Source organism: Sciurus vulgaris (assembly GCF_902686455.1).
Source record: "Sciurus vulgaris genome assembly, chromosome: 14".
Taxonomy (NCBI): domain Eukaryota; kingdom Metazoa; phylum Chordata; class Mammalia; order Rodentia; family Sciuridae; genus Sciurus; species Sciurus vulgaris.
In genome coordinates this window covers 45,547,850-45,566,715 of record NC_136475.1, presented here as the reverse complement: position 1 = coordinate 45,566,715, position 18,866 = coordinate 45,547,850, and the positions used below count along the sequence as shown (strand labels likewise).

Genomic DNA, 18,866 nt, shown 5'->3' with positions numbered 1-18,866 from the left:
GAGGAGGAGGAGAAGAAGAAGAAGAAGAAGAAATGTTGTTCAAGTAGAATGCATCCCAGGGATACAAGAATGGTTTGATAAAATTCCAGTAATGCTTTATGACAACAAATGAATAAGTTAGGTATAGAAAGAACATACCTCCAAATAATAGAGACCAAATATAATAAGCTAGCAGCTGATATTATATCAAATGGGAAAAAGCTAAAAGCTTAATCTCTAACATCTGAGATAAAGATGCCCACTTTACCACTTTTATTCAGCATTGTACTAGAAATCCTAACCAGAGCCTCCAGTCAAAAGAAAGAAAAGGCATCTAAACTGGAAAAGAGATGACATGATCTTATATTTAGAAAACCCCATAGACTCTACCAAAAACTATTAGAACTAATAGACAAATTGAGCAAAGTGGCAGGATACGAAATCAACATACAAAAATCAGTGGCCTTTTTATACACTAATATCACATTAACTGTAAAAAGAAAATCCATTTATAGTAGCTACAAATACATACTCATATGGAAAGACATATTGTGTTCATGGATTGAAAGAAACAGTATTGTTAAAATGTTCTGATTACCCAAAGCAATTGAGAGTTTTGGTTCAGTTCTTGTAAAAATACCAATGGCATTCTTCATACAACTAGAAAAAAAAAAAAACAACTCTAAAAATTGTGTGGAACCACAAAACCCCAAATAGCCAATGTCACTTTGAGCAAAAAGAATAAAGCAAGAGACACCAGGCACAGTGGCACATGGTTGTATTCCCAGCTACTCAGGAGGTGGAGAGAGGAGGATTGCCAAGTTTGAGGCCAGTCTGAGCAACTTACCAAGACCTTGTTAAATAAATAAATACAAACAAATAAATAGAAATTTAAAAAGAACTGGGACATAGCTCAGTGGCAGAGCACTTGTCTGGTATGCATAAGACCCTAGATTCAGCCCCAGTGCCAGCTACACACACACACACACACACACACAGTAGGAGGGATTATGCTACCTGACTTTGAAATATACTATAAAGCTGTAGTAATCAAAACAGCATTATATTGTCATGACAAAAAAGAATACATAGACCAATGGATCTGAGGAGAGAGCATAGAAGTAATTCATGGATCTACAACCAATTTTTGACAAAACTGCTAAGAATGTGCACTGCAGAATGGACAGTCTTCTCAGAACGGACAGTCTTCTCCATAAACAGTGCTGGGAAAATTGAATAGTCACATGCAGAAGAATGAACTGAACCCGTCTCTCACCAGATTAAAAAAAGCAACTTGAAATGGATTAAAGACTTAAATGGAGACCTGAAAACACTTATAATACTTCTTTAGGAAGAACTATAAGAACCAGGCATGGTGGCACACATATTAATCTCAGCAACCTGGAAGCTGAGGCAGGAGGATGGCAAGTTTGAGTCTAGCTTGGGCAACTTAAACTTAGCAAGTCCCTGACTCAAAACAAAAAGATTTAAAAAGTGGGGAGGGGCCCAGTAGCAAAACACCTTTGCATTCGATTCCCAGTATCAAAAATAAATAAATGTGGAACTCGGGAGGCTGAGGCAGGAGGATTTCAAGTTCAAAGCTAGCCTCAGTGACAACAAGGCCCTAAGCAGCTTTGCAAGACTGTGTCTCAAAATTTAAAAATAAAATGGGCGGAAGAAGTTATGCTCCATTTGTGTACAATGGGTCAGAATGCATTCTACTGTCATGTATAACCAATTAAAAAAAATGGTCTGGGGATGTGTCTCAGTGGTTCAATCCCTGGTGCCAAAATTAAATAAATAAGTTACATAAATGTACTAGAAGCACCCAAGGATACAACTCAGTGGTAGATGTTTGCTTAAAGTAGTAAAAACAAATAACCTGATTAAAAAATGGGCAGTAGGCATTTTCTCAAAAGTAGACATGGAAATGGCCAGTAGATATTTGAAAAAAATGTATAACATTAATAATTATCAGAAAAATGCAAGCCAAAACCACAAGGTATCACCTCACACCAATCAGAATGACCATAATCAAAAAGACAAATGAGAACTAGTACTGGTAAGAACATAGGGAAAAGGGAACACTTTCACACTGTGGTGGAATTATAAATTAGTGCAGCCATTATGGAAAACAATGTGGAGGTCCCTCAAAAAATTAATACTACATCTACCATATGATCCAGAAGTCCCACTATTAGGTTATATGCCAAAGGGAAATGAAATCAGTATGTCAAAAGAGACATCTATTCCCATGTTTATTTTGCATTATTTGCAATAATCAGAAATGAAAACAACCTAAGTGTTCATTGATAGACAAGTGAATTTTTAAAAGTGGTACATATATGCCATGGAATACTATTCAGCCATAGCAAAGAATGAAGTCCTGTCATATGCAACAACATGTATGGAACAGGAGGACATTATGTTAAGTGAAATAAGTCAGGCAGAGACAGGTGCTACATGATCTCACTCATATGGAATATTAAAATGTTTATCTTACTGGGGGTATTATAGTTCAGTGGTAGAGTGTGGGTTTAATATGTGTAAGGTTCTGGGCTCAGTCACCAGCACTAAAAAAAAGTCAGTCTCATAGAAGTTGAGAATTGAGTGGTGGTTACCAAAGACTGCATGGAATAATGGAGAGGGAAAAATGGAGAGTTTGATTAGTAGGTACTAACTCATAATTAGATAGGCATAAGACATTCTGGGGATGACTAGAGATGATATTTTGTATATTTCAGAAGGCCAAAATAAAGCATTTTCAATGTTTTTACCATAAAGAAATGTTAAATATTTGAGGAAATAGTTATGTATAATCTGATTTAAACACCACACAATTTGTACATGTATCGAAATATTACATGGTACCCCATAAGTATGTATAATTTAAGTGTCACTTAAAAATAATAATAAAATAACAAATGAAAAGTTCTCAACTTAAAAATTATATGCTTAGGTTATGGAGGTCTACAGTAAGAATAAATTTTCTATCCCTGTAATAGTGAAGAAGGAAAAAGAAATTCATGATAACACAGTGGAATACTATTCAGCCATAAAGAAGAATAACATTATGGCATTTGTAAATAAATGGATGGAATTGGAGAATATCATGCTAAGTGAAATAAGCCAAGCCCAAAAAACCAAAGGCCAAATGTTTTCCCTGATAAGTGGAGAATGATACATAATGGCAGCGTGGGGGGGAATGAGAGAACAATGAGGGAACTTTAGAATATGTAGAAGGAAATGAGAGGGAGGGGGGTATGAAAAATGGTGGAATGAGACAGACACCATTACCCTATGTACATGTATGATCACACGAATGGTATGAATCTACATTGTGTACAACCATAGAAATGAAATTATGTACCCCATTTGTGTACAATGAATCAAAATGCAGTCTGTAAAAAATTAAAAGTTAAATTTAAAAAAAAGAAAGAAATTCATGCTAGTTTTATTGTCACACCTCATATTGGAAAAGTTACAGCCACCATGCAAGATAAGTGCTTCATTAAGATGTAAAAGGCAGTAAGTTATCATGTGTATGTATAGGAAAAAAGCATGGTGTATTTAGGTTTTAGTACCATCTATGATTTTATGCATCCACTGGGACAGGGTCTTGTGCATATCCCCCATGAAAAGGGGGTACAGCTATTGTATTGGTTCTGGATCATTGTGTTATCACTTTAAAAGGCTTATGAAATTAGGCATGATAAATTTGTTCTCATCTTTGGGCTTTGTATTCGGTAATTATGTACTTGAAGAGACTCGGCTCTGTGTGAAACAAAAAGAATACTTGAGGTCAATAAATAAGGTAGGAAAAGAAGAAATAATATCTACATAAACAGTGTTGAAAATGGCAGAGGAAGAGGAGTTGGGGGTTAGGGAATAAAGTTTATGACCTCTCTTCTTGCCTAAACCCAGCTGTCAGCTAGAGAATAAAAGAGTGACAGTGCCTTCAGAGAACAGCCTCAAGGCAGAGAATGGTAGAGAATAGATGTGATAGGACAAATGGAGAATAATCAGCACAGTTTTCAGGGAACTATAAAATTTTAATTTTGAATAAATGGTTCCTTAGGAACTTGGATGTCTTGCTGCAGAGAAACTATTTCTGGGATTCAAGGAATCCTGAAGGAGTTAAGGAGCAGTATCAATGATGATTCTGAGAATGCCACAGTAAGTGTGGGAATGAGTGGAGAACACAAGTTTACTTATCAAGATGTTCTGAATTTCTCTGGTGGACAATTTCAGAGCTACTGGATATCTCACTTGTTAGAAAATTGTATCTCAAGAACCCCAGTGCCAATTTAACCGCTACCTCCATGTTCTTTCTCTCTTCCCAGTTGTTAAACACAAAATATACAGGATTGCATAGCTGTAAGTCAGAGGGTTATTTAAATTTATGAAAGGCCAGGCCAAATGACAGGCTTTATGGCCAGAGTTTGTGCTCAGTAAGTAGTCTCTTTGTAACAACAGGTGAAACCAAAAGAAGCCTTATAAAACCTGGCCAGCTTTTTACATGAACCTCTTTAATTAGTACTTGTTATCTGGACCCTAAGGTACCCTTTCCTACTGGCACCCTTTTTCCCCCAACTTTATCTTTTTTTTTTTTTTTAACTATTAAAAGTTTATTTAACAAAAAGTTTAATATGGAAATGTATATGACCTGATTTTTATGTCAGACTTAAACAGACTCTTTGGAGAGGAGACATGAATTTCTCTTCGTTCCAAGGCTTCTAACATGATACTATTTCCTTGTATTACCATCATTCCAATATTGTTCTGTTGCCCACTAGTTGCCATCTCCACACTTTGATCTATCACAAGATTTCATAATAGGGTCAAATCCCTGCAATATTCCTTGGACATGTTTGCCACCATTTAATTTCAGTAACTTCTCCATAAATTTTCTTCAGTTTAGGAGGGTGAGCTTTGCTCATGTTGTCTACTTGGCAAGCTCAGAGATGCTTTGAAATGAAATTGGTGGCTTACTTCACCAGTTTTATCATTTTTAGAAGAAAACATAACACATTAGGACTTGCCAAATTTGCATTATATCATTAAACGAGATCAATAAATTGATACAGCTTCATGAAATTTTAAGTGAGAAATAATAATAGAAAATTATAGAATTTTTGTTTAGTTGATTTGTTCTAATTTGTTCCAATTAAGCATTTAATGTCATGTCTTTTTTATTTTCTAATTTTATTATTTATCACCATAGTATTGTCTTGCAAGTGTAGCTTATAGGACCTAGATAAGATCATATAAATAGCTTATAGGACCTAGATAAGATCATATAAATGGAAGTTATACATAAAGAGGTTATGTAGTATGTAGATGAAAAGAACCAAATATCTGCTTAATAGCCACCTTTAGTTATTCAACAGACTAATAATAATTATACTCTCAGATCCTGGTAGGAAATGAGTTTAATCTAAAGCATTAAGGATTTAGTCTCTGAAGAGATTTGTTGGCCTTCGTTTTACCTGCGCCTTTGGGGATAGGAGTGGGAAGTGCCATAGTCTTGTAGGAGGGAAGATTTTTCCTCTACCTTTCTGGTTTTAGGAATGAAACCTATTAATTAAACTGAGAAAAGATTAACAGGAGGAAAAGTTACCACATTTTACTGATGTTGATATTTTCAATATTAGGTGCACAAGGGCTTTACAGGAAAAAAGAACAAAACTGAAAACCCAAATAGGCAGTTAGTCTTGAAATCTGATATACCATCTTAATAAAAGGGTGATAAATTATAAAGTGACTAGTGGTGGTAAATTGTGGGAGGATAACTATATGGGGGAACTAATGTTAGATAAGGGTTTTTAGTAAGCTTGTTTGTTGTTGTTTGCAGTACTGGAAATTGAACCCAGGGCCTCGCACATGCTAGGCAAGTTCTCTACCACTGAGCTATATTCTCAGTCCTCTTTTCTTTTTAGTCAGAGTTCTCTGTAAGATACCCAGGCTGACCTCGAACTTTGTTTCTTCTGCCTTGTCTCCTGAGTAGCTAGGATTATGGGAGTTCACCCCCAGACCCAGCTAATAATCCTTTTTGTGCAGATTCATCTTGGTTCCAACTTTCCATCTTCTTCATCTCCCTAAGACTCTACCAAAGGAGGGACTTACATAAGGCAGTCCTCATTTCTCAGAAGTTTCTGCTTTTTTATTCAAATAAGGGAAACTTCAAGAAGACTTTTTCCACTTTTTGATTCTTGGTTGACCTCAGTTCAAAATAATCCATATTCCAAAGTGACATATTTTGGGGTGACATTCTGATCCCCTTTAGTATTTAGAGAGGAAAATGTAGAGAAGAGAGCATTAACTGGTGACTCTACCTTAACATACAGAGGGAATTTAGGTATGTTATTTAACTTACTTGGTATGTTAATTTCATTAGCTACAAAATAAAACAATTGGATTATATGATCTCTGGATTTATACTGCTATAAAATTACTGGATTATTTTTCTTAAGGATCTTGAATATTGTCACTCTTGGATACATATAATTTTCTCCTTTCTCTCAAGACATTGCATACCTAGGATTTGTCCAGTATATTTGAAATTTCTTCTGCCACACTTGGGGGACCTTCTTCTTTGATATCTACCTAATCTAGGATTGATATAGTAAGCTTAACATTAATTGAAGGGAATTTATTTGCGCAACTTTAGAAGGCAATCTTACAAGTGGAAAGACCCCAGAAATATTTGTTGCTGTTTCAAGATCGGGGTATTTTAATTGTCTGACTAATGTTTCCCAAGGAATTTGTCACAATTTCTAGCTTAACCACTAAATCTGAGTTAACCCAAACAACTCAGCAAATCAAAATCCTCCTTTCATTGTTATTCTACAGGGTGCTATGGAGACAGTATGGACTTTGGAGTCAGCCAATACTGGGAATTCATAATCTCACTCTGCCGTTTTTCTAATTTTTTTGATTTTAACTTTTCTGTACCCTAGAATTCTTGTCTATAAAATAACAATATATGAGTACTTAAAAATTATTATAGGATGAAATGAGATGACGAATGGGAAGAATTTTTTTATATCCCTCATAATGAGAGTACCTGAGATCTGTATACCTCTTTACATTTTATGAAACACCATCATATAAGCAATTTCATTTAGAGTATAACAGGGATTTGCTTTTTGGGGTAATATATCACTTAGGTATTAAGGCCTGAACTGGTGGACTTGCTGGGTTGGGTCTCTGGAACTTGCTAAATGAAAAACCTTAGCTATCTTAGGGATCCCCTCTAAAACATCCTTTTATGTTTTACAGGAATCTGAATTTCTCTGTTTGGAATTTGATGAGGTCAGGGTCAACCAAATCTTGAAGAAGCTCTCAGAGGTAGAAGAAACTATCAGCACACTGATGCAACCAGCCTAACTGAAGATGATGTAGGAAAGACTTCGAATTGTTGAAACAATGTTCACAATCCTTCCCTACTGACCTTTGTAAAATTTTGTTTTCCCATTGGTATTAAATCCTCAAAAGTCAAATCTTGCCTGCTTCTGCTTCCTAAGATTTCTTCACTCTCCCTTTCATTTACTCTGACAGTTGTTCTAGTGTAAAGGTTCTTGTAGTTTAGCATGTAGAAAAACCATAGGGATATTTTTGAAAGCGTTTAGATTAAACAATTTTAAAGGTGGGGACACTGGGGATGTAGCTCAGTGGAAGAACCCTTGTTTATCGTGTGTGAAGCCTCATGTTTGATCCTCAGCACCACTGCCAACACACACACACACACACACACACACACACACACCACACACACAGAGGCTTTTAGGGCCTTATCCTCAGAGATTTAGAATCAGGATTGGGGTATGAGGGGTCAGCTTTGGTATTCCTTCCTTTGGTTATTCCACAGAAAGATTTTAGTAATTTATATATGATTAATCATGCAAGAATTAGTAAAGGAGGAAGAAAACATTTTAGTCTTAAAAATACAGTGTTCACCAAAATGTCATATATCCTAAGCTAAGGCCTAGAGGAAACTACCTGGAGCAGAAGAGATTTACCTGACCCTATTAAGTCTTCTCAAACTGATTGCAGATAATTGAATTAGTTCGGCCTAAATTTGGGAGGATTTTGTTTGTTCTTAGCTACTGAGACTTGTGGAGCCTAAAACTAAACTGGCCTCCAAACAAAGAAACTCCCTCCCTTTTCTTGACTCAAGTTGGAATTATGAGGAGGGGAAAATGTCTGCTGAGGTGATATGAAGTCTTTTAACCAGAAAATTTTATTTGAGTTATCAAATGAAGACTCTTCAGAACATGTCTTCAAGAAAAATGAGTATAATAAAAAGTAGGTACTAGTGGAAAAGGATATTAGTCAACTTTCCATCTCTGAGACAGAAATACCTAAGATAATCAAAAGGAGGAAAAACTTGTTTTGGCTCATGATTTCAAAGGTCCATGGTTGCTTAGAACCATTGTTTTTTTTTTTATTTTAATTTATATTTATTGTAAACAAATGGTATACATGTTTCTGTACATGGAGTAACAGCATACCATTTGCGTAACCATACATTTATATAAGGTAATGATGTTTGATTCATTCTGTTATTTTTTCCTTCCCCCCCCCACCCCTCCCACCCCTCTTTTCCCTCTATACAGTCCCTCCTTCCTCCATTCTTGCCCCCCCACCCACCCCCCATTATGTGTCATCATCCACTTATCAGCGAGATCATTCGTCCTTTGGTTTTTTTGAGATTGGCTTATCTCACGTAGCATGAGTCTCCAATTTCATCCATTTGCCTGCAAATGCCATAATTTTATTATTCTTTATAGCTGAGTAATATTCCATTGTATATATATACCACAGTTTCTTTATCCGTTCATCAATTGAAAGACATCTAGGTTGGTTCCAAAGTCTGGCTATTGTGAATTGAGCAGCTATGAACATTGATGTGGCTGTATCTCTGGAGTATGCTGATTTTAAGTCCTTTGGGTATAGGCCAAGGAGTGGGATAGCTGGGTCAAATGGTGAGTCCATTCCAAGTTTTCTAAGGAATCTCCACACTGTTTTCCAGAGTGGCTGCACTAATTTGCATCACCACCAGCAATGTATGAGCGTACCTTTTCCCCCACATCCTCTCCAACACGTTGCTTGTATTCTTGATAATCGCCTTTCTAATTGGGGTGAGATGGAATCTTAGTGTAGTTTTGCTTTGCATTTCTCTTATTACTAAAGATGGTGAACATTTTTTCATATATCTGTTGATTGCTTGTAGATCTTCTTCTGTGAAGCGTCTGTTCATATCCTTAGCCCATTTGTTGATTGGGTTATTTGTATTCTTGGTGTAGAGTTTTTTGAGTTCTTTATATATTCTGGAAATTAGTGCTCTATCTGAAGTATGAGTGGCAAAGATATTCTCCCACTCTGTAGGCTCTCTCTTCGCATTGCTGATAGTTTCCTTTGCTGAGAGAAAGCTATTTAGTTTGATTCTATTCCAGTTATTGAATTTTGCTTTTATTTCTTGTGCTATGGGAGTCCTGTTAAGGAAGTCTGATCCTAAGCCAACAAGTTGAAGATTTGGACCTACTTTTTCTTCTATAAGATGCAGGGTCTCTGGTCTGATTTCAAGGTCCTTGATCCATTGTGAGTTGATTTTTGTGCAGGGTGAGAGATAAGGGTTTACTTTCATTCTGTTGCATATGAATTTCCAGTTTTCCCAGCACCATTTGTTGAAGAGGCTATCTTTTCTCCATTGCATATTTTTGGCACCTTTGTCTAGTATGAGAAAATTGTATTTATTTGGGTTTGTGTCCATGTCCTCTATCCTGTACCATTGATCTTCCTGTCTATTTTGGTGCCAATACCTTGCCGTTTTTGTTACTATTGCTTTATAATAGAGTTGAAGATCTGGTATTGCGGTACCCCCTGCTTTGCTCTTTCTGCTAAGGATTGCTTTAGCTATTCTGGGTTTCTTATTCTTCCAGATGAATTTCACGATTGCTTGCTCTATTTCTGTAAGGTACGTCATTGGGATTTTAATTGGAATTGCATTGAATCTGTATAACACTTTAGGTAGTATGGCCATTTTGACAATATTAATTCTTCCTATCCAAGAACATGGGAGATCTTTCCATCTTCTAAGGTCTTCCTCAATTTCTTTCTTCAATGTTTTGAAGTTTTCATTGTAGAGACTTTTACCTCTTTGGTTAGATTGATTCCCAAGGTTTTTTTTTTTTTTTTTTGAGGCTATTGCAAATGGAGTTGTTTTCCTCATTTCCCTTTCAGCTGTTTCATCGCTTGGGTATAAAAATGCTTTAGATTTATGTGTGTTGATTTTATAGCCTGCTATTTTGCTGAATTCATTGATGAGGTCTAGAAGTTTTCTGGAGGAGTTTTTTTGGATCCTCTAAATATAGAATCATGTCATCAGCAAATAGTGACAGCTTAAGTTCCTCTTTTCCTATTCGTATCCCTTTAATTTCTTTGATCTGCCTAATTGCTCTGGCTAGAGTTTCGAGGACAATGTTGAATAGAAGTGGTGAAAGAGGACATCCCTGACTTGTTCCCGTTTTTAAAGGGAATGGTTTCAGTTTTTCTCCATTAAGAAGGATGTTGACCATGGGCTTAGCATAAGTAGCCTTTACAATGTTCAGGTATGTTCCTACTATCCCTATTTTTTCTAGTGTTTTGAGCATGAAGGGGTGTTGTATTTGTCAAACACTTTTTCTGCATCAATTGAAATAACCATATGATTCTTATCCTTAAGTCTACTGACATGATGGATTACGTTTATTGATTTACGGATGTTAAACCATCCTTGCATTTCAGGGATGAACCCCACTTGATCATGGTGCACAATTTTCTTAATATGCTTTTGGATACGGTTTGCCAATATTTTGATAAGGATCTTTGCATCTATATTCATCAAGGATATTGGTCTAAAATTTTCTTTCTTTGATGTGTCTTTTGCTGGTTTGGGTATGAGGATGATATTAGCTTCATAGAATGAGTTTGGTAGGGTACCCTCCTTTTCTATTTCCTAGAATACTTTGAGAAGTATTGGAATGAGTTCTTCCTTGAAGGTCTTGTAGAACTCGGCTGAGAATCCGTCTGGTCCTGGGCTTTTCTTGGATGGTAGGTTTTTAATGGCTTCTTCTATTTCATTGCTTGATATTGATCTGTTTAAATTGTGTATGTCCTCCTGGTTCAGTTTGGGAGGAGCATATGTCTCTAGAAATTTGTCAATGTCTTTGGTAGTTTCTATTTTGTTGGAATACAGATTTTCAAAGTAGCTTCTCATTATGTTGTGTATCTCAGTGGTGTCTGTCATGATATTTCCTTTTTCATCATGAATTTTAGTAATTTGAGTTTTCTCTCTCCTTCTCTTTGTTAGTGTGGCTAAGGGTTTGTCTATTTTGTTTACTTTCTCAAAGAACCAACTTTTTGTTTTGTCAAATTTTTGAATTGTTTCTTTTGTTTCAATTTCATTGATTTCAGCTCTGATTTTAATTATTTCCTGTCTTCTTCTTTTGCTGTTATTCTGTTCTTCTTTTTCTAGGGCTTTCAGCTGTAATGTTAAGTCATTTAGTTGTTGACTTTTCATTCTTTTCTGGAATGCGCTCCATGCAATGAATTTTCCTCTTAGTACCGCTTTCATGGTGTCCCAGAGATTTTGTTATGTTGTATCGTCGTTCTCATTGACCTCTAAGAATTTTTATATCTCCTCCCTGATGTTTTCTGTTATCCATGTTTCATTCAATAGCATATTACTTAATTTCCAGGTGTTGGAGTAATTTCTGTTTTTTATTTTGTCATTGATTTCTACTCTCAGTCCATTATGATCTGATACAACACAGGCAATATCTCTATTTTTTTGCATTTTCTAAGGGCTGCTTTGTGGCATAGCATATGGTCTATTTTTGAGAAGGTTCCATGTGCTGCTGAGAAGAAAGTGAATCCGCTCGGTGATGGATGGAATATTCTATATATGTCTATTAAGACTAGGTTATTGATTGTGGTATTGAGTTCTATGGTTTCTTTGTTTGGTTTTTGTTTGGAAGATCTATCTAATGGTGACAGCGGTGGGTTAAAGTCACCCAGAATTATTGTGTTGTGGTCTGTGTGATTCCTGAAATTGAGAAGGATTTATTTGATGTACAGGGATGCACCATTGTTTGGGGCATAAATATTTACTATCGTTATGTCTTCCTGATTTATGGTTCCCTTAAGCAGTATGAAATGTCCTTTTTTATCTCTTCTTGACTAACTTTGGCTTGAAGTCCACTTTATCTGATATAAGGATGGAAACCCCCACTTTTTTACTGAGTCCATGTGCATGGTAGGTTTTTTCCCATCCTTTCACCTTTAGTCTGAGGATGTCTTTTTCTATGAGATGAGTCTCTTGCAGGCAGCAAATTGTTGGGTCTTTCTTTTTAATCCATTATGCCAGTCTGTGTCTTTTGATTGATGAGTTTAGGCCATTAACGTTCAGGGTTATTATTGAGATATGATTGTATTCCCAGTCATTTGGCTTATTTTTGGTTTTTAAGTTGGCTTGGTTTCTCCTCTGAGTGGTTTTTCCCTAAGGTAGTTCCTCCCTTTGCTGACCTCCATTGTTGTTTTTCATTTCCTCCTCATAGAATATTTTGTTGAGAACATTCTGTAGTTCAGGCTTTCTATTTGTAAATTCTTTTAACTTTCGTTTATCATGGAAGGATTTTATTTCATCTTCAAATATGAAGGTTAGTTTTGCTGGGTATAGGATTCTTGGTTGGCAACCATGTTCTTTCAGAGCTTGAAATATGTTGTTCCAGGCCCTTCTAGCTTTTAGAGTCTGGGTTGAGAAGTCTGCTGCTATCCGTATTGGCCTCCCCCTATATGTAATCTGATGCTTTTCTCTCGCGGCCTTCAAAATCCTATCTTTATTTTGAATGTTAGGCATTTTCATTATAATGTGCCTTGGTGTGGACCTGTTGTGATTTTGTGCATTTGGTGTTCTGTAAGCCTCTTGTATTTGATTTTCCATTTCATTCTTCAGGTTTGGGAAATTTTCTGATATTATTTCATTGAATAGGTTGTTCATTCCTTTGGTTTGTATCTCTGTGCCTTCCTCAGTCCCAATAATTCTTAAATTTGGTCTTTTCATGATGTCCCATAGTTCTTGGAGATTCTGTTCATGATTTCTTACCATCTTCTCTGTTTGGGCAATTTTATTTTCAAGATTAAATATTCTGTCTTCATTGTCTGAGGTTCTGTCTTCAAGTGGTCTAGTCTTTGGTGATGCTTTCCATTGAGTTTTTTATTTGTTTTATTGTTTCCTTCATTTCAAGGATTTCCATTTGGTTTTTTTTTTTAGAATCTCTATCTCTTTGTTGAAATGATCTTTTGCTTCCTGCAGGTGCTCTTTCAGCTTATTGGTATTATCATTCATTGCCTGCATTTGCTCTCTTATCTCATCCTTTGCTTCAGGAATCATCTTAATCATGTATAATCTGAAGTCCTTTTCTGACATTTCTTCTAACATACTGTCATTGGATTCTATTATTATAGAATCTAGATTTGTTTGGATCATTTTCTTCCCTTGTTTTTTCATGTTGTTCATGTATCTTCCCCTCTAGCAGTGCAGATCTGGGGTGTTGCAGATTTCCCCCTATAGGCTTATAGTGGCCCTATAGGTTTCCAAAATCCTTTCTGTAAGGGGAGATCAATATTAGCAGTGCCCAAATCAGACACTATGCAATCCTAGACCAAATAGCCCCCATGAGGACAAAAACAAAACTGTCATAATAAACCGAATGAGTTCAAATATTATCTTCAGTAAAACAGAGATTTGCAATAAGGTCTGCAGTTTCAAATGGAGGACAAAGAGGATGCAGAGGGATGTAGAATGTGGCTGTTAATGGGATAAGAAAAGAATATACAGAAGTTCTAGATAATAGAAAGGGTGAGAGTGTAATAAAAAGAAATTGGATGTTAGCATGCAAAAAAGGGAGAAAGAGACTCTGAGGGAACAGGTAAACAAAAGGAAAAGAGAGCAAGAAAAGTTAAGAAATAAAAACTTAAATTTTTTTAAAAAGGAGAAAAAAGAAAATCTACTGTATAACAGTCATATAGTAATGAAACCTCCCAGTGTTCAATAGCCTCATGCATGAGAGGTACGTGACAATGAGCTTCAAGCCTCCAGCAGGCGTCTCAGGATGGGATTTTCCCCACCTAAAGAGCTCTGGCTTCCAGGATTATCCAAGATGGCTGCTCTGGCTTCGAAATGTGTTGGCAAATGGGGAGCAGCAGCTAGGGATGTGGACTGGTCAGCTGGATGTCCTGAAGGCACAGTGTGGTTGGTCAGGCAGGGGTCCTGGAATTTGGGTGTGGTTGGTGTGGTTGTGGGATCCTGGAGGCCAGGTGCAGTTGGTCTGGGATCCCAGTGATAGGGCGCAGTCAGTTGGTCTGGGGGTCCTGGCAGCAGGGAGCAGTCAGTTGATGTGAGGGCCCCAGAGGCAGGGAGTGATCAGTCGGGCTGAGGGATCCTGGAAAAGGGGCTCAGTCAGTCTAGCCAGGGGTCCTCCGGGACCTGGCTGTTGTCTCAAAATGATGGCAGCCATGTGTAATCAAACCTGCAGGTACTGTAACAGTGAACTTCCAGGCAACAGCAGGCAGCTGGTGCTCCACTGGCGGTCGGCGATCAGTTTGCTGACTGTTGTTGTACAATCAGGAGATGAACCAAGAAACAGATATCCTCTTCTTGAAACTGGAGTTATGGAGCGACAAGGAACGCAGCCTCCCTCTTGTCTGCCATCTTGGATCTCCAGAATCATTGTTTTTGTCCCTGTGGTGAGGGGGAACATCATGGTGAGGAGACATGTTAGAACAAAGCTGCTCACCTCATGATGGCCAGGAACCAAAGAAAGAAGTTGAATAGAACAAGGGCCCCAGTGTCCTCTTCAAGGGCACATACCCCATGATTTAACTTCCTTCCACTAGGTCCCACCTCCTAAAGATTCCACTGCCTCCCTATAGCACCAAGGGTTGGCAATTAAGCCTTCAACAAATGGACTTAGGGGGATATTTAATATCTAAACCATAGTAAGTTATGAAACATCAAGAATATTCCAATAGAGGGAAACTGTCAACCAGCAGATTGAGGCTATAGTCCTTTTTTGAACAGCTTTGTCATTTAATACTGATGATATTTAGAAACTTCACTTGATTTGGAGATATAACATGTTCAAAAAATGTGATTCTCTTGGTCTGTTGTTGTAGTGTATGTCAGTTCTAATGAGTTTATTCTAGGACAGGCATAAGTCCTCTTCTAGTAAGGAGCTTCTCTTAAATAATTTAGAGATATTTTAGGAGCTCTTCCAACACTCAAACTGAAAATATTGGCCTCTTCCCTGATTAAAACCATCCCAGCAGTTAGCAAACATTGACCAGAGGTTTTAAATGTAGCCCCTATGGACCATCTTGAAACAGTACTTTAAGTAGATTCAGAAAAGGCATGTGGTTTGACTAAATAAATAAATAAATAAACTATTAACACTGCTTTCTGTTCCCCAGGCTACCACCATTAATAAGGAGAATTTAGATAATGTCTCCTGCTATAAAATGGAGGAAAAGAATAGCATCAGATAATAGAATTTCAGATGGTCTTAGAAGGAAGAACTATAGCTACCATGTTAGTATTGACTTACAGAGCCCATGAAAGTTTGTGGAAGCATGAAGGAATGGCCCATGGGCCACTCATTAGTGTGGTTTGAGTCTGCTTATTATCCCATGAAAGTAATGGTCACAAAAGTGGGCATGAGTTTTTTTGTTTCTTAAATCCTTAGTCCTTAGGTTGTAAGAAAAACTTCCATTAATGTGTACTGTTTTCCAAAATAACTTTAAAAAATGCTGAAGATTGTTCCCACAATTAATACTAACCAATTCTCAATGAAAGTGGTTTTGAATAGGGTGTTTTATATTTATTGATTTTTTTATTGTCAAAGGAGTATATGTTTATTATAGTCTACTATAAAAATTTAGAAACAAAAACAGTTAAATGACCCATCAACCTAATGTAAAGAGAGAACCAGGAAAAGAGTTTACTTTCCATGAATAAAATCCTGGAAGTAGAATACATCGTTTTTAAGATTTTGATAAACACTGCCAAATTGCTCTTCAGAAAGGTTATATAAATTTGTGTTCGATCTTAGAAAGTATGAGAATAAATCACTCCTCACCTGATTGAATATTTTTTATATTTTCTGAAACTAAGTTGTTTTTGTAATTTTTGTAAGAGACATTTACAATGCAAGCATGAAGAAAGGACATAGGAAGAAAACTAGCATAAATATTCCAGAGACTCCACTAGGTTTTCTACTTTGGTGATCCTAGATTTAAACTGCTTCAAGTTCAGGAAACAAAAGACAAAAATAATTCTCAGTCTGAATCGGGACTTCTTGAATTACTTCAGCAATAAGCACTCTAACTTCACTCTGTTAGAAACAATCCAGCCAACTCAAAATCTGGTCAGAAAGTATGGACTTCGATAGTTTCATGTTGATAGAAAGAAGGGTTCAGCTTTGTTCTCAGGTCTGGCTTTCTTGGAAGCTCTGGTTCTGATTTATCAGTGGAGACCTGAATTCCACTAGTGTGGCCTCTTCTTTCCTTTATGTAATCTCTCTTTCCCCAGTCTTATTTTAATGATGATTCAAAAAGAATTACAGCATTTAAAAAACCTTATTCTAACTGTTCTCCCACAAATGCAAGAAGGCGGTGAAAAACAAAGGATGACACTGAGTATCTAAAATCTTAAATAGCTAGCATCATGTGGAGCTATTAATTGTTGAAGTTCTTTTTATAGACCTGGGTGAAAATTTGGAAAACAGAATATAAATAGAAATTAAAAGAAAATAAATGTTAAACAGATGTTAGAAAATAATTGTCTCCTGAGGTGAACAGTGTATATCTAGACCAGTGAAGGAAACAAGGATATAGAAAGAATCCTAGGGTCAGCTGAGAAATGATTGGAATACTTTTTAAGAGAACAGCATGCTGTACCCCTTTGTGGGACATCTACTATCTTCCAATTCTTAGCTTTCCACCTCCACAGACAAGATGTTGGGATATTTTAGAAGGGAAAACCTAAATAGAACATGATTAGCTTATGTTTAACTCTAATTGTAGAGTGGATAGTTTTAACCTCCAAATTTGAGACATAGCAATTTTATCTAAGTGTGATCAATTGGCCCTTACATGGAGATGGCCACAGTTGTCTTGTATAACATCACAACTGTATGCCACATTGAGCTAGCCTTTATTGTAAAGGAATCTGCTTAGAACTGTTTCCTCTCAGACAAGGGTGCCAGTTAACAGAACTTAAAAGTTCAGTACATAAATTATCAGAATAAAATACTAAAGCTGTACATAAGCAGATAGCAAAATATGCATATTTGTATCATTTATTCACTAAGACGTATAATTAGGCCTTTTTTTCCTCTTTCACCTACTCTTGACTGATTTTGGTTTCCTGCTGGTGTGAGGTGTTCAAGTTCTATTGATTCACAGGATGCAAGTGGGGAAGAGGAAAACCGGAAAGAATTTGATTGCTCAAGTGGAAGAAGAGAATTTTAGGATGAAATATTTTTAAAAATCTCTTTCCTTTAATGTTATTATGGTTTTTTTTTTTATTAAAGAAATAGAAATTTGGGGGTCATATATGATTTTATTCTATTTTTAGAAACATGGCTAAGAATTGGTATAGATCTTAGAATGACTGGTTTGTAGGTTCTGGTGGAAGCTATTTTAGAATCTTGTCAATCATAAGAAAACATCTGGGAGGAAAAGGGCAGCGGACTTGTACAACAGCATGGTCAGGAAGAAATTTCAGGGCTACTGTCTTTCATTTCTGTGTTCTGCCTGCTAGACCTTTCAAAAAAAATATGCTTACAAAACCATCTATGTCCTTGCTCACTGTATTTAGAAAATATTTCCTATAGTGAAGATCTTTGTTAGGCATAACAAATTGTAAATTCTGAGTCCACTTCTCTATGCGTCAGTCCCAGATACCTCCAAGGACTTAAACTTTGTCTTTGTACTTGCTGAACTTCCCCAACTGCCATCTCAGTAGCTACATTTAGTAGACCTCCTTGTCTTCACATCTGTCTTTACAGGGCTATGAACTCCTTAAGGGCAGGGGCCACATATTGTACATTTTTGGGTCCCCTCTACTTACCTTGTTTTGTGCTCCAAGTCTCTCTACAAATGTGCATGTGATGAACGATCATCAAGAGATGTGATGAGAGTTGGGAATGTAGCATAGTGATAGAACACTTGCCTAGCATGAGCAAGGCACTGAGTTCTAATCCCCAGTACCACAAAAAAAAAAGAGAAAGAGAGATGTGATGATTGAGTTGAATATTATATTTGGTGAGGAAAAAGATAGCCTTAGAGTCAAACATAGATCTGAATCCCAGTTCTGCACCAGGTTTATAAGTTTAGTTTTTTCATATGAAAATAGGGATGATAAATCTAATTCACAGGATTAGGTACTATGGAGTAAATGGGATTTAGGAGACAATCTAAAAGACATCTTTTAGAAACATAAGGGCAAAATATCCAGATAAAATCCTGCCTCTTTTACTTACTAATTATGTAATCTTGGGCACCTTAACAGTTCTGTGCCTTTTCTTTGTAAAAAAATGAGATGAGGGGCTGGGGATGTAGCTCAGTTGGTAGAGTGCTTGCCTCACAAGCACAGGGCTCTGGGTTCAATCCCCAGTACCACAGAAAAAAAAAAAAGAGAGAGAGAGAGAGATGATAATACAATAGTACCTACTTCGGTAGAATATAGAATATTTGGAATAAAATAAGTTAATGTTTCCACTTTTGGAGCACTACCTGGCATTGAGTCAACACATACAAATGTTTGTTGCTGCTGCTATTATTAT

The 18,866-nt window shown here is 36.6% G+C and overlaps 1 protein-coding gene and 1 pseudogene across 4 annotated transcripts in view; one reads left to right on the top strand and one right to left on the bottom strand.

Moving 5' to 3' along the window:
- Positions 1 to 7,502, top strand: part of COMMD1 (copper metabolism domain containing 1) — a 142,534-nt gene extending 135,032 nt beyond the window's left edge. For 2 of the 3 annotated variants that reach the window (XM_079109741.1, XM_079109740.1), the window contains exon 3: positions 7,261 to 7,502. In XM_079109741.1, the coding sequence (XP_078965867.1) occupies positions 7,261 to 7,368 (108 nt within the window). In that variant the 3' untranslated portion in view covers positions 7,369 to 7,502. The remainder of the gene's footprint in view (positions 1 to 7,260) is intronic. The other variant, XM_079109739.1, reaches the window with a different exon arrangement.
- Positions 3,207 to 5,229, bottom strand: LOC306643530 (small nuclear ribonucleoprotein G-like; annotated as a pseudogene). Its single transcript has one exon. The product of its transcript is annotated as a small nuclear ribonucleoprotein G-like (transcript).
- Positions 7,503 to 18,866: the final 11,364 nt, after the last annotated feature.